General features: G+C 45.9%; 1 protein-coding gene across 4 annotated transcripts in view; it reads left to right on the plus strand.

Annotated features, from left to right (window-relative positions):
* Positions 1 to 15,210, plus strand: part of SH3PXD2A (SH3 and PX domains 2A) — a 269,014-nt gene that overhangs the window by 169,587 nt on the left and 84,217 nt on the right. For all 4 annotated transcript variants that reach the window (XM_030030152.1, XM_030030155.1, XM_030030154.1 and 1 more), the window contains one exon: positions 679 to 707. In XM_030030152.1, coding sequence (XP_029886012.1) covers positions 679 to 707 — 29 coding nt within the window. The remainder of the gene's footprint in view (positions 1 to 678; positions 708 to 15,210) is intronic.

A 15,210-nucleotide genomic window follows, 5' to 3' on the forward strand; every position in this document is an offset into this window, starting at 1 on the left:
TCTGTAATTTCTTCCCACTTCTGCAGCAGCTGTCTGAGCTTTCAGCTGTTCTGCCACAAGCAAAGGTGCCAGCACCCCTTAGATCACTATAGAAAAGTAAGGGTGCATTCCCCATCCTCGAAGAAAGGACAAAGTTTGGGGTTTGCTTTTTTTTTTTTTCCTTGCGGAATACAAGTGCTTGTCAGAGATAACTAGGAGAGGTCTGGAGGTTATTCACAAATTAATTAGCCCCTGAAAGGAGAGGACTGCAAGCAATGCCAGATAAGCCTGTAGCAGCCGCACCCCTGCAGCAAACAGTTAATACTCCCTTTCCTCTCCAGGGGAACGTCAGGGGTTAATTCAGTAGCTGTGCATTTAATAGCTCAATTTAAAGGGGAAAAAATGACACCCTTCTCCCCTGCCTTGCTGCTGGTGGATGGTTTGCTCTGTCTCGTTGATCACATGCTCCCGGAGCCCCTGGTGCTGCAGAAGCCCCAGCTGCTGCTGCTGATGAGCCGGTGCTGCTCAGGATCCGTCCCGGCCCCTGCCTGTCAATGCCTTGCAGTCCTGACCTCCTCTTTAAAGGAGGGAGCACGCAGGATGAGCTCTTGAGCATATGGGTGGAATTTGGGAGGCACCCATTTGCTCATCACCGTTTCCAGCTCTAACCATGTCTATTTGTTGTTGTCTTTTTTTCAGGGACTATGGATCTTCAAAGAGAAAATCAGGTAAGATACCAGGCTTTTTACGTACCGCATGATTACGGAGAGGACCTTTCCCTCTCCCCCCTGCCTTTTTTAACCTTCCCTTTATCTTGTGTTGCATGAAATTGTGTAGCAGTTTAACTTTTTATTGCTGAAGCCTGCTGGAGGCAGGCATCAGTTTCTTCCTTTGCATTGGAGAGGAGAAGAAACCCACCTTATATAGCATTGCAGTTAAAATGACTGCTCTCCTCTGACTGTATTCATACAGCTCCTTCTTCAGTCTGAGAGGATAATTGTATTAAATTTCTCTCTTTCATTTTTTTTTTTTTTCCTTAAGTCAATCTTTACCTGAGCAAACAGTCAAAATGCAGCCTGAGAGTTGGGGTTCTTTTTTCGGAGGGGGAGGGAATGCTTTTCTGGTCTGGTCTGAATCTTTTTTTTTTTTTTTTGCCTTTCCAAAAGGCTCTCGTGAGTCTTCTGATGCAAAATGTTCTCAGTGCCTGTGTCTGGGTTTGGGCTGCCTCAAAGGCTCTCGTTCAGTGTTTTGTTTTTAAGATCCTATAAAACCCTGATTTGAAACTATATAAATCCAATTTTTCCCCTCCCCTTGTAGCTCTTAGTGATTTTTACAGATGTGTTTTCAATAGGGACATGTAATTATGGGCCTTTGGGTTTGGCTGCTCTGAGCTGGATGTGTCGGGGCTTTCTCTTCCCCCTCCCCCCCCCCCCCACCCCAGCAGCGTTGAGCACCTGCAACTCTCATTGACTTTGTTTGGAGTCTCGGGTGCTCCAAATTGCATTCAGGGCATCCAAAGAGAGGCCTTTCAAACCAATAGCAACTCCTGGAAAACTCTGGCCTGTGTGCAGGGGAGGGGAGGATTTTTTTCTTCTTGCTTTTTAAGATGATGAAGAAACACTGCAATGGCTTAGTCTCTGGGAAGGAAGGGAAGATGAATGTAACATACTGGACTCCAATGAATGTCGCTGCCTAGATTGATTTGTTGGTTAATTATGAGAGCTTTTGAGCTGCAGTCCTGTAATAAGCTAAGTGATGCACTAAAGCGAAGCTGTTGCTTGACCCTGACATCCTGTGCATCAAATGGCTGTTGCCTTTGCAGGCCAGCACTTTTGGTACCATTTCTCTGAGCTGGGTTGTGGTAATGAAGAGGCAAGCATGGTACAAGGTGCTGACGATAAACTAGAGCACGCTTCATCTTCCTAATCTCCTACAGAGTTTCTGTCTGGGTTGCGCTTCTAGGGCTCCCTAAATATAATAAATTGAAGTGTTTGTTCACAATGGCCCATGAATTAAATTGGCAACAGCACTTTCTCTAGAGGGGCTGACCATAAAGGTCCAAGTGAGTCAGTAGAAATCAGAGCTGAGTGTGGGAGCTGCTGGCTTAGTGCCACTTCCTGAGCACTGGGGGCTTTCGGGCCATGTAAAGACCTTTGAAAAACGTTGCTGAAGTCTCTGGGGCAACCTGATTTAGCACTGACCTAGAACAGCATTAGGAAACCAGGAGAGCTTTGGGCTCAGTGTACCAGTTGACATGCACAGGAGTTACAATACTCTTGCAAGAGATGTGAGGAATTGCTTTGGGAGTGTGAGGAAACTGTTGCTCTTCCATCCCTGTGGTTCTGGGGGGAGGTTGGAGCTGATCTGCTGTGACATTGGGGGAAGAGGGATTAAGGTGAGTCGGTGTAGCTGAGATGCCATTTGTGGATGCTGTCCTGATGTGCTCTTTGTTGGCGTCCTGCCCTGAGCATCCCAAGTGATGTGACCATCCATCCCTGCAAGGGATGGATGCTCAGGTCTGGCTCTCTCCCTTGGCTGTCCCACCTCCACATTGCTGCCAGGTCTCCTTTTGGGACTGTTTCTTTTTCTCTGCTTCTTGGTGCTTGGCTGCTCACACAGCTAGGGCTTGGAAACAGTGGGGTTTAGGGACGCTCTTTCTGCACTTACCCTGTACGAAGAGGAATGTGAAGCAGCTCTCTGACCAAAGTGAGCTGCATAAAGGGGCTCTGTTCTCAGTCATCTTCTTGCCTGATTTTAGAGCGGCGGAGGAATGCTTTCTTCTGTTTGGAGCTGGATATTGTGGGAGTGTGCACACAACGAGCAAAGGAATATGCCAAGGAAGTTGGTAGTTACAGCCTCTAACAAAGACCAGCTTTATGACACTTGAACAAGTGATGGGGTAAATAAGCACAGATTTCCAGGGTGTGCTGTGAGAGTCTTTTAAGATAACAAATAGCTTTCAAATGTAGCTTCCTCCATAGGTGCAGATACTACTCTGTCTTTAAACAAGAAACAAATAGGCACTTCTAAATGCAAGCACCTCCCAACAAATCAGATCCGTGAACATGTTTTCCGTCCTGACCGAAGATGTGCTGGCAGGAGACTTTTGGGTGCGAGCACGGCTGTCCCACACTGTCCGGCAGGAATCCCACAGCTGCCATGTCTCAGGCATGTGCAGGCATGACATGAGCGTGGCTGATTGCAGAAACATTTGGGGAATGCCTCTGACAGCCAATGTCACCTCTACCCTGACCTCTGCCTTGCTAGAGTGTGTGTCGAGCTAGTCTTGTGCTTGCCCCTTAGACCAGGGAGAAATTGGGTAAGTTCAGAGTTTAATAGGAGTTATGGAAACATTTATCACTACAGCTGATACTGGTTGTAAACATTTGAGACCTTCTGAACCAAATGCAATAGTGTGACATGTCCTTAGCTAAATAGAAGGGAGTCTTGCACTGATCTGGGGCATCTGTGAATGCCAGCCCTGAGCCAGGCTTCCTCTTGTGTAAAGTGCTATATAAACATGCAGCCCTTTACTTGGATATGATCTAATTATAAATGCTTTAACCTGCAGTCAGCTCAGAGACCTGGAGCTTCACTGAAGCAACTGAGGCTCTGCGGAGGCATGGGCATTTGCTGTGGCCTGAACTGCCACATGTGCTGTTACCTTGGATTTGTGGGGCTTTACTTGACACGCTGCAGAGCTGCTTCAGAAAGCTGCCTTCATATTTCCAGGCAATTGAATTGTTGCTCTATGACCATCTGTCAGTGCTAAAGAGACCTCAGTACAACTGTAAGGAGTGGTTACCATGGGCATATTCTGTACACTCACAACAAATGGTCTCGTCTACGTCTCTCCAAAGACATTCTGTAGCAAAAAGGGAAGGAATTACTTTTCAGACTCCAGTTTGTTGATTGCATTAACCAAGTGAACAGCAGCTCATTTGTCACTCAAAATAGGCATTACTTCTATGCAAGCATCCATTGTGTGGGTTTTTTTCTCCTCAAATCAAAATAAGGGCAGAATTGCTGCAAGTCTAGTAATGGATATTTGCATGGTACATTACAAACCACAAATTAGGTTAATCCACTCTGCAAACCCTACCAGCTACCATCTGTGCATGGTGAACTAATTAACCCTTGAGACATCTGCTAATCCTGATGTGGCTTGTAAAACCAGTTGGAGTATGTTTCTCCGCAAAGACGTCCCCCAAACACCCACTCCTTGCTGGCTAGAGCAAGTTTCAGTCTCCTGGAGCAAGGTGATCTTGTCCCCTTCCCTTGCTGAGAATCTTTCTTGGCTGGCTTCATCCTGAAGTTGTTGTCAGATCCCCAGTTGTGAAGCTGAAGCAAGCATCTGGGACCTGGTGTTTGGTGGCCACAGAGAGTTGGTGTGGGCCCCACAGCTTTTTCTACACTTAGTCTCAGTGCTCCTCAATTACTGAGATTCTCCTTGCTAATGGTGGGGTCAGACCTGGCAGAAGAGATGCTGCTTCACATTTGCTTTCAAAGCTAAGGCATGGATCTCTGCCACCTGCCTTGTAGGCAGCCAAGCCCTTGTGCTTGTTGCTTTCAGTGTGCACTAGCAGGAGCACTGGTGGCCACCCCCTTCTGAAATGATAACAAAAAACCCCCACTGCTTGCTCACTCCCACTGCTCTGACTGCCCTGCTTGCTGCTGGGGGCACAGCTGGCTTCAAGCTGCTGCTCAGTGGCTTTCTCTGGCACCTTGTCGCTACGCAGTAGGATGCTCCTCCAAGTGAGGGGGAATAAAAAAAAAGTTTATGGCTGCATAAGTACTGCAGTGTCTCCTTTCTCTAGTTGATCAGATCCTGCCTGCATGAAGCTGGCTGTACTTTAGCTGAATCTGCCAGCTGAAGTCTACTTAAATAACCCCTGTAATTGAGCACTTAGAATATTAACTTAACAATTTGGTCCAAGCCGGTGTTGCCTCACTGAGGATGCTGATGAGGCTTGGCTTCCTCAGCAGAGAGAACTATGCTTCAACTTGGTTCCCACGTCCAATTTTTGGACTAGTGGAATATGGCAGCACCCAGACAACAATCTCTGCTTCCTTTCCCTCCTGTAACCTAAAACTAGGAAGGATGTGTCCACTGGCAAGTAAATAAAACCGTCAGTCCGTTGGAAGCTACTTCTCAAACTTTTTATAGAAACTTCTGTAATGGTCTCTTTTTCCCTCCACAGGGAAATTAAGTAGAGTTGAGAGTTGCAACAGTGATGGAAGTCGGGCCTCCAAATGAGAAACAAGCAGATCATTGTAACAACACCGAGGGCCCTCATGGCTGATCGCTTTGTGGGATTGCTGCCTTGGGCTTATGGGTGGAGCTGACAGCAAGAGTTGTTTCTTTAGCCTAATTCTTCATTACTAAGGAAACCCTCTTCCTCGCCCTTGCACGCTGAGGATGCGTGCTCTGTCAGCTTTGGGGAGATGCCTTAATTGATGCTCTTTGAGTTATTGGATAGGTTTTTTTTCTGCTTCCTTTGTAATTACGAAAAGAAATGGCTTAACTTTAGGCTTTTGCTGTCTTTACAGCTGGCTGAGCTATGGTCATCACTTCAGAGCTTAACCTTTCTGGTCCTGTCACACTGCATGCGTCTAGCCTGCACTTACAGCTCCATGGCATGTCTCTTTTTTTTTTTTTTTTTTTTTTTTTTTTTTAATTTTTATAAATGAGCTTTATTTTCTTAACTTCAGTTGAACTGCCTCCTTTGAGGTGATGCAGAGAAAATGAATGGTGTGTGCTAGCCCTTCTGTTCTTAATCATTCAACAGGGTCACAAATGTGTGAGCCATTAGCTGGACCAGCAAGGCTGCATGGCTAGAGCTGTCTCTACCTGTTGCAGGACTGAGATGCTGACCCTAGGGGCAAAGCTTTGTTGGTGCAACTGAGTATGGAGCTCTCTGCCAGCAGGCATTTAGCTGTACGTGGGTACAGGGAGAGGAGGGAACATACAGCCTCCAGCCCTGGCAGATATTTTATGATATTTGTGGGAGATGGCTGCAGTGGAGGGAGAAGGAAGGACTGCTCCAAGAGAGGCACGGTGCTGCCCTTCCTTTGCCTTAAGGTTGTTGCAGTATTGATGGGATGTCATCTGGAGTGGTGGATGCCCTTTTAATATAATACTAGAAGAGCTGTGAATGCAACTACAAGTGTGCCGTGGGCATGCCTTAACTTACTCAGTTGACTATTAAATCTGTCTCAGTTTTCCTCTCTCAGCCAGAGCAAAGCCTGAACCTTTTAAATGGGTTCTCAAAGGGCCCAAATCTAAGAGTGTGTTACTAAAGATGTTGAAAAAACCAAATTAACTAACATGGTGAATCCCAGCATGAGGCAATGCATCTTCTGTCAGGGTGGTGACTGCAGCAGATGTCTTGGGGCTACCTGCGTTGAGTGTGTGAATAATGAAGTAGGCAGTTGGTTATTGCTTAATGAATCTGAGCCCAGGTGACAGCGGCAAAGCTAGAATGTGTTTTTTAACTCAAATGTTAGTTTGAGTCATTCTGCTCTCATGGTGTTTGTCTCTGAAGTCTGTCTCCCTGTACTCCATCTGAAAGGAAAGCTTTAGCTTGGAAGGTTAATTTTTTTTTTTTTTTTTAAGGTGGTGAATGGGGATCTAAGTATGTCCAAGCCCATGGCAAGGTCCCAGGAACATCTTAAACCACGTAGTTTGGGCTTGGTGTCTTAATCCTTGCAAGAAATCTGTGGTACGACATGATCCCTGCAGACTGAGCCATGTGCTCTTGTTTGTGTCCTGATGAATCACACGTGCGTGCTCTGTTCCTTGCATTGTTTTCCACAATTAGTGCAGAAACTGCCTCCTTGGTGCCATTTGGCCTGTTGATGAGGATGGCTGGACAAGGTAGTTAGCCAGCCTCTATTTTGTAACTTCACAAGCATGTACTGACAGGATTGCTCTTGATCAGAAATCAGGATCTGTTCCCCCATCATACGATTAACCTTCTTGGCTGTATGTACTAATTACTGCATGGAATTTAAAAACAGAAGATTCTGGCAGAACATTTTGGTTCACACATAGCTTTTTTTTTTTTTTTTTTTTTTTTAACAGGAAGATAAAGGATTTAGTAATAAAAGAAGGGTAGAGTAGGCAGAAGCATAGCAACCAAGGACCAAACAAACCTTAGCATATAATTACTGGGGATGTACATCTTGGGCCTGGTTCTGGAAGGAGTTAGTAGTTAATGATCTCAATGTGCATCCTCAATTCAGTCCTTGATGACAGAGCTTCCTCTTCTCATGATGGAGAATTATTCTTCCTCAACTAGTGAATTTGCTAAACTCTAACTCCTGTTCAATTTATTGGCTTTTGCCTGATGCAGTAATTCCCCAAACAGCTCATTTTCTTTCCTGATTCTTTTTTAACAAGCCTGTAAGTGTATTTTTTATTTTTTACCAAGTTCTTCATATAATTGAAGAAACATCCGCTCTGTGTTTCTTCCAAAGCAGGGCTATTGCTCTGTGCTCAGGTTTGCAGGCACAGAGCGGGATTTGAGGAAGAGCTTCAGCTAAATTAGGCAGACTTCATCTCCTTGCAGCATCTGTGAGCGTGTGACCCAATTCTGCATCTTCAGTCAAGATGTGAATCTGTCCACTCCAATCCCACACTCCAAATCCAGCCTGTGGTATTCTGGCAGAAGGAAACCGATCTCACACTTCTCCTTATACACCATATTTTTAAAGTCAGTGTTTAAACTGAAATGCTTTGGACTTCTGCCTGAGGCTACTGAAGAGAAGAGCAGATAGGAGACTTTATTCTGCGCTGCTTCGGTTTTCTGCTGACATGTGGCCCGTTAGATGTATAGGATCGCTGTCGTCTTCTGGGTGGCCCATGTGCTGGGTTGGGAGGAAGACGGGATAAGAGAGGAAGAGTTGTTTGTGTGTTGTGTGTTTTTTTTGTTTTGCTCCTTGGCTTTTAAACTGAAGTGTGGGGACAGGGTACAGGATTAGGGAAAGGAATGTGTTTGTGCTCTTCGCTGTTCCCAGTTCAGCATCGATGCTGCGCGGAGCCCCGCGTCAGGCAGAGAGGGCAGGGAGGCTGGGCGGGCAGGGAGGGACTGCAAGTATGAGGTGTGGCTCAAGCACAGCCCTGGCAGAACAGCAAGCACCCTTGCAAATGCCTCAGCCTTCAGCTGAGTGCCGAGAAAGCACTTGGTACCTTAGGGGATGTAGTGGCATTTCGTATGGTTTTAAGGAGTTCTCTATTCTCCATCTGCTCCTGTTCTGCTTTCCTCCTCTGTCAGCGGCAGATGGTATTAACACTGCCTGCGTGGGTTTTTCCTCTCTTGCACAGAGAGAACTGTGTGGTATCGGATTGTGATTTTGGCATGTTAGATAAGGCAGGTGAGAAATGCACTTGGGAGCTGGAGTGGAGGGTGATGATCCTCAGCCGTTGCAGGAATCTGTACGCAGCGCAGACAGGTCTGGCTGGCTGAGAGGAGCAGACCTCTTACCTGGGTGTTTTAGATAACTTAGTCTCAGGCTGGTGAGCACCTGAAACTTGAATCTCTCTTGTGAGAAGGAAACCTGGATGGCAGAGGGTGTGTCCTTAGGCTATTGAGAGCACTCACCTCTGAAATAGCACTCCCTAAGTGCCTCCAGCTTTGTGCATGGTTTTATACCTGTCACATTCTGGCTGGCCTGCGTCCTGGCTGTGTGACAGGCAAAATCCTCACCGGTCTGCTCTGGATGGAGAGGCTCATCTAACCAGAGATGGCTGGAAGTATTACTTATAAAGGTGTGCAGAAGGAGTTGTAACGTATGCATCAGTTCGCCAGCTGAGTCTGCTGCCAGCTGAAACCGGCTGCCTGGACATGCTGATGCTGCGGTACATTTTCCGTGCTTATCAGCGTGATTTCTTTGCAGTTAGGATTTGACTCTTGCCTTTTGCGCCCCCCCCTTTGGGGGGGGGGGGGGGCATGCATGAATCCTACAGTGTATACGTACCTGTGACTTTCCAAGTGCGACAGCTGGGGCTTTTCTGCCCTCCTCCTCAGCAGTTTTGGAGGCTAGTTTTTTCCTTGGAGGGGTGATGCTCTCAGTTTGTACAGCTGTAGATGTGGATTAGCGTTCAGATATTCTAGGCACTTCCCAGCAAAACTGGGAACTGCTACAAAACTATGTGCAGGGGCCATACCACAGTGATCATATGGGAAGCAGTCCTTGCTTTCTATGTAGGAAGAGTTAATGTGAGCTATGGCTGCCAGAAAAAACTAAACAGTCCTGGATACTTGTGGGTCTGTAAATGGGCTTAGGATGGGCTTTTGCACATGTAAACAGAGTAGAAAATGGGGAACTAAGTTTTCTTTAGGTTTGTACTTCTAGAAAGGATGAAGGACTGTATGAGGCTGCAAAAATGTAGCTGGCGAGTGTGTCGCTGTGCAGTTTGTTGAGCACATGATCCTCTCGGCCTGCTGCTCCTTTCTGACTCGGGAAAGGGCTCTCTGGTTATGGATTTCTCCCCTGCAGGAGCGAGTTATCCAGATGATGAATTTCTGAGGCACGCTCAAGTCACGTGAATGCCAGATGTGAACATTTTCCAAGCAGTGTGTGTGGGTCTAGCGTACGCCAGGCAGCTCTGCTTACGTGGCAAGTGGAAGTGGTCTGAGATTGGTCTGCAGCGTGGTGCCGGGGAGGTGAGAAGCCCCGGCAGCTCCTGGAGCAGCCACTTCTGCCAGGGGGAAGGTGCTCACTGGGCTCGTCACTGCAGCTCGGCCCCTGTGCCCCCACCCCCTGCACAAATGCAGCTCTTCTTCCCAAGTACAAGCCTTGCACAGGCTGTTCGTGATGGGGCTGAACTTAGTGAATAGGACTAAAATTAAAGGCCTTATTTAATGCCTGCTGCCAATCCTCTTACTCATGACTTTAGCTGGATTTGCATGTTTGATAATCTACCAGTCAAATATTTTTTCAAGATGTAGCTCTTTAAGATGCTACCTCTTGAACAGATGGCATGGGGAGTCGAGGTGATGATCTGCTCCAAGTATATAGAAGAGGAGATATCTCTGCAGGGATGAGAGGTTTACTTTAAAATGCAGTCTCCCAGTGGGGAAAAAAGATGGACTAGATCTCTGTATTCCTTCAAGGACTATCTTAAAACACTTGCTTTAAACATGATGCATCAGCATCCCACAGATTTAAGACCAAGGAAAGCTTATTTAAGCTGCTCTGGTCAGGGACAGGGGTGGCTGCTGCTTGCCCAGCAATCATAGTAGCAAATAAATCTGTCATTGTGGTACCTAGGAAGTGTAATGGCTGACCAGGCCCACCCTGGGTCAGGCACCGGGCACAAATGTTGCTTTTGTTTAGGCCCGCCTGGAGGGAGAAACATCAGTGGTGCAGTTCAACAGGGTGCCTTGAGCAGTAGTGCTTGAAATACATCAAAACACTTGCAACCTTTCTGTACCATCCTCCCCTTTCTCTGGCTATTTGTTGTTCTGTGCCTAATTGAATGAGTTAATTGTGTGAGCCAGGAATGTGTGAAAATGGTTCCAATTCAGATTAATGCTTATCTGCATTTTTCCTCTTTCCAGGCTGTTTTACAGCCGTCTTCTAGAGCTACATGTAGACTCTGTGTCAGGGTAACTCTCTGTTAAAAGTAACTACTTCCATCTCTGGAGGACGTTAGCAACACCAAATATTTCTCTCTTCTTCCCCCTGCCCCAGTACTATTGCGTCTTACTGCCTTCCCATTTAACCAAAGTGTCAAGCCCCGGCTGAAGGGGAAGGGGCTAGAGGAGAGAAACCTGAAGACAGGCTGACAAGGGGGTGGTCAGTGGGTCTGGGGGATGAAGGGTTTGGAGATGGCTCACGAGGCAAACTTGACCTCCAAAATCTAGATTGAAATAAAAGCTTAATTTCTGTTTTCTGTTCTGCCATATGTGATGAACATCACAGTGAACAAGGCTCTAGGCCACTTCTGTGAAATGGACACTTCTAAGGAACAGCCTGGTCAGCCCACTTCTTGCTGACTTATCAAATACCACTGTTGGGATGAGAACACCCCCATTCTTCTTGTAATGCCTTTTGTTTGAAAAGTGATGAGTAGAAGAAGCATTTACTTCCCCCAGCTCCAGTCTGAGGAATCACTGCCAGTTACTGGACCACCAGTGAAGTTCTCTGAAGTGGAGTGGAGCACTGATTGTTGCCTTCCCGGGAAGCCAGTATAGTTTCAGTTTACTCTAAGATTGTACTGCTTAGTGTCTTTTCACCCTTCCAATTAAGACAGGAAGGGTGTATGTCTGGGAAATGAATCTGCAAAATGCTCAGCTGCACTCACTGCTGTGGTCCTTGAATAACTGAGCCAGTAGTACCTCATCATGGAGAGGACTAATGACCTACAGAATTGATCACCGTTGGAAAGGGGCAGTCTTTCAGATATTAGCATCATTCTGGCATGGCCACTCATAATCCTTTTCTCAGTATTTTAAGGTGCACCTAAACAGCTGCAGGGAGATTTCAGTGTTCCCAGGTGATATTTAACGTAGGGCTTCATGACAACAAGGGTTTTATTGATTAAATGGACCTAGGACTGTTATCTCCTATGGAAGGCAACATCCATAGGACAGGTCATGCTTGTATAACTAAACTCTCTTTACCCTCCAAAGCAAGGTAGTCACATCCAGATCACTTGTTGGGACTTGTCTTTGGCCTATGCTAACTTCTCAGCTATGCACAGAAATCATTTGGGGCAAGGGCTATGTGGCCAGAACTACAACCATGCTGAGACTCATGACCAGTATGATCCAATTCCCCAGAATTACTGCAGGAATATTGTTGGGAAATATATAGCTTAACAGGCTAGAGAGCTATACAGACACTAGTTTAAAAAAAAGTTTGTTATAAAGGTCTCTGACAGCCCTAGCGATATGCAACCTGTGAATCTTCAGGAGGGTGCTCCTTCTGGCCTTTACAGCAGTATTAAATAATGCATGCCGGACTCAACATTGAACCGAACATTTTAAGCAATGTTACTAACAAAAAGAAACCTGCATCAGTAGCTACTGCTAAAATGCCCGTGGAGAGGAGGAGTTTCTCTGCACCTGCTGGACCAGGGACCCAGCTGGATGAGCAGTACTGATGTGAACCATGAATGTGGCATCTCCCGGATTTTGGTAGAATTGAGCTCATGCTTTCAACTCTAGACTGACGCTAGCTTTTGTAGGTTTTCCTTGAAGCTTGCTCTGCTCTAACTGCACACAAGACAAATAGTCTGCTGCTAAAATGAGATGAGTGGGGCTGTACCGCAAGCATAAAGCATTGGTCCCCAGCAGTCTGGTGCGTGTTCTTTTGCCAGTGGTGGGAGGAGCAGCAAGCAAACCAGTCTTACTGGCAGCAGAAAAGCTTCTGGTGAAATCTGAAATCATCAGTTTCGTGTGTTTCGTTCACCACAGCAAAAGTCTTTAAAGACTTTGCGCCCCCACCTCCTTCCTTTCCTTCCCCACCTGAGAAGCCCAGCTGACGCATCTCAGTGTTGCCCACCTCTGTGGTGGCAGCTTGGATGGGATGGGGTTCAGTGGCCGCTTCCAGTGACACGCCTGCTCCACTGCTATTTTTGTGCAGCGTGGCTCCAATGGGGAGCCTCCTCTGCGTTCTTCACAACCGCCTCGGCCCCGTGGCTTAGCTGTAATTTATGGACCTGTGTTTCCTTTGAGCTTTTAAAAATAATTCCAATCAGAGGGGTTTGTTCTGGCTCCAGCTAAAGCCGGCAGCAAGGGCTGTGGGGGTTGGTGTTAGGAGCAGAATTGGGATGCTGTTGCTTTAGGAGTGGCTTGCTTTGAGCAGGCAACTTTAATTTCCCTTCCAAATACTGAGATTTCCCCCCCCCCCCACCTCCAAGTCATCTGAGACCAGCCGGCGCTCGGCTGTTGCGGCGACAGGGGAGAGGAGAGGCAGGAAGCAAGAGTTTGTTCATTTACCGTTACCAATCCCATTGGAAAACGGCTCCAAGCCCCATGTAGAATTCCAGTAAAACTCTGTCCTAAAGGGGAAACCCGGGGCTGTTCAAAGCTTGTGTTTTGTTGGCTTGGGCACAGCGTGCTTCTGGGGCCTTTGACCTCCTCCCCATACCCTGGCTCCCTCCGCAGCTCTTCGTTTGAGCTCTCTGAAGTGGAATCCATCACTAATGTCTGATATTTTTATTATTTGTAGGGGGAACTCTTAGAAGCTGGTAGCAATTAGAGCTTAAACGTCTTGGAATAAAAAAAAAAAAAAAATCCCCAAGAAGGAAGTTTAATGCTAAGCAGATGTGCAGGAGCAGCTGAAATATGCTAGCTGTCTTCTGCTTCAGAAGCAACCTCATCCACATCTAGCTGCTGTCAGGCTGGGGCAGCTGAGAAGTGCTGCTGCTTTTATGCTGCTGCTTGGGCTTGGGAGCCCACATTGGGGACCTATGGGATTGTTTACCAGTTAATGCTTAGATTGCCCTTTTATTCTGGCTTAGACCAATGCTTTTGACAAGGAGAAAAAATACTTTGTTTAAAAAGAAATTAAAAAGAAAATTGATAGTAGCGAACAGAATTGGGTTTTATGGTGAGTTTGGTTCCTTGAGATCTCACACAGGGTGTTTGTAGATATGGTTACTGTGGATCTAGGTTTAAACTCCCTCTCTTCTTGGGCAGACAGATCCAGGGTAGCCCTAAGCTGCTGTTAAGCACAGCTTATTCCCCCTATCTTTAATTGTTGGCTGTTTCAGCCTTTTGCTGCCAGCTTGGATTGGGGCAAACTGTTTGAAGTCTTCCCAGTTGTTCCTGCAGTCCATCTTCTGCTTTATTTATTGCTGCCACATTCAGGTTCTTCTGTCTGGAAAAAGATCTGACAGCTGACTGATGTCCATAATCCTGTTCCTGAAGGCAGTGGAAGTCTATTCAAAAGCTAATAGACAAGTTGCTGACAACAACTCCTTCACACCCTTTCCCGTGCGTGCCCCGAGTCTGTAATAGAAACATGCTGTATATTCCCTCCATAAGCTAGAGCACAAGCTACTCTGCCAGATGATTTCCTGTTGTACTCTACCAATGCAGAGCATTTTTCTTTTTTCTTAAATGGTAATCCAAAGTAAATTACTGTAATTTACCACAGTGTATTTTGTACTGTATTGTGATAGTGCAGTGCATGGGTTTGGGAGTTAGATGGTTGGTAGACTTCAGGTTTTTCTCCAGACTGCCACTATTGAGAACTTACTGAAAAGTAAGCAAAACACCAAATCCACCTGAATTGCAGTTTTGCGCCAACGCAATGAAAATTTTGTGCCTGATTTAAGGAAAGGATTTCAAAACCTCACGATTCCCTTAGTGCCAAGGAAACGCAGCAATGTGTTTCTTGGACCTCTGGTTTCCAGTGGGAAAGTTTGAAAGCTGTTTCTTAAGCTTTGTATCATGCTAGCAATTTCTCAGTTACATACATACTAGGAATACGTGACTGATTTTTTGACTGTCTTGATAATATTCTGCAGGTCAAAAGACAATAACAAGTCAAATAGACAAGGCCACCAGTAGAGCTTGCCCCTCTCTCCAAGTGATTGAAGAGCCATCTTCTCTGCTCTTAAACTGATGGGTCCAGAACTGGTTTCCCCATTACAAATGAGTTTTTAAAATTGCATTTTGGAATTGTTTGTCAGAATTTAGGAAATTCTTAGCTGATCGTATAAACACCTCTCCTTGTCTCTTCTCCCAGGCAACGTGAGAGTAACAGCTGTCTTTATCTCCCTTATCCCACAGAAGGGGAATGTTTGCTGGTTCTTATTTTGAAATGGGGGCAAACCTACTAACTCTTAAAATATGCTTCCAGTGTATTCAAACAAAAAACCCCCACTGCTTAATATTTGAAGATTATTCCCAGAATCCCAAGCCAAGTATTTACACCTCATTTCATGGAGGGGGAGGGAAATCTTTTGACCTTGTTGGTAGCATCTCTATTAGCTTTCTCCTTAACCATTTCTGCCTCATTCATTGGTTAAAAAATTGCATTTGTAGTTATACTTTGAATGTACCTTTATTGGAGCTTTGTACTCTTTTCTATGGAGTATTATTTGTCTGTTGTTATTTTCCTTAATACTATTCCAGGGTAACAAAATGCTTGTGGAAACTTGCATGTGTTTGCTAAGCTTAGTCTCTGTGAGTTGCCTGTTGGTCTTTTGGGGATCATTAACAGCTGCAAAGCTAAATACTTTTGCAGGTCTGAGGCTTAAAAAGTCAAACT

The sequence above is a fragment of the Aquila chrysaetos genome, chromosome 11 (genome assembly GCF_900496995.4).
Source record: "Aquila chrysaetos chrysaetos chromosome 11, bAquChr1.4, whole genome shotgun sequence".
In the NCBI taxonomy this organism is placed as follows: Eukaryota; Metazoa; Chordata; class Aves; order Accipitriformes; family Accipitridae; genus Aquila; species Aquila chrysaetos.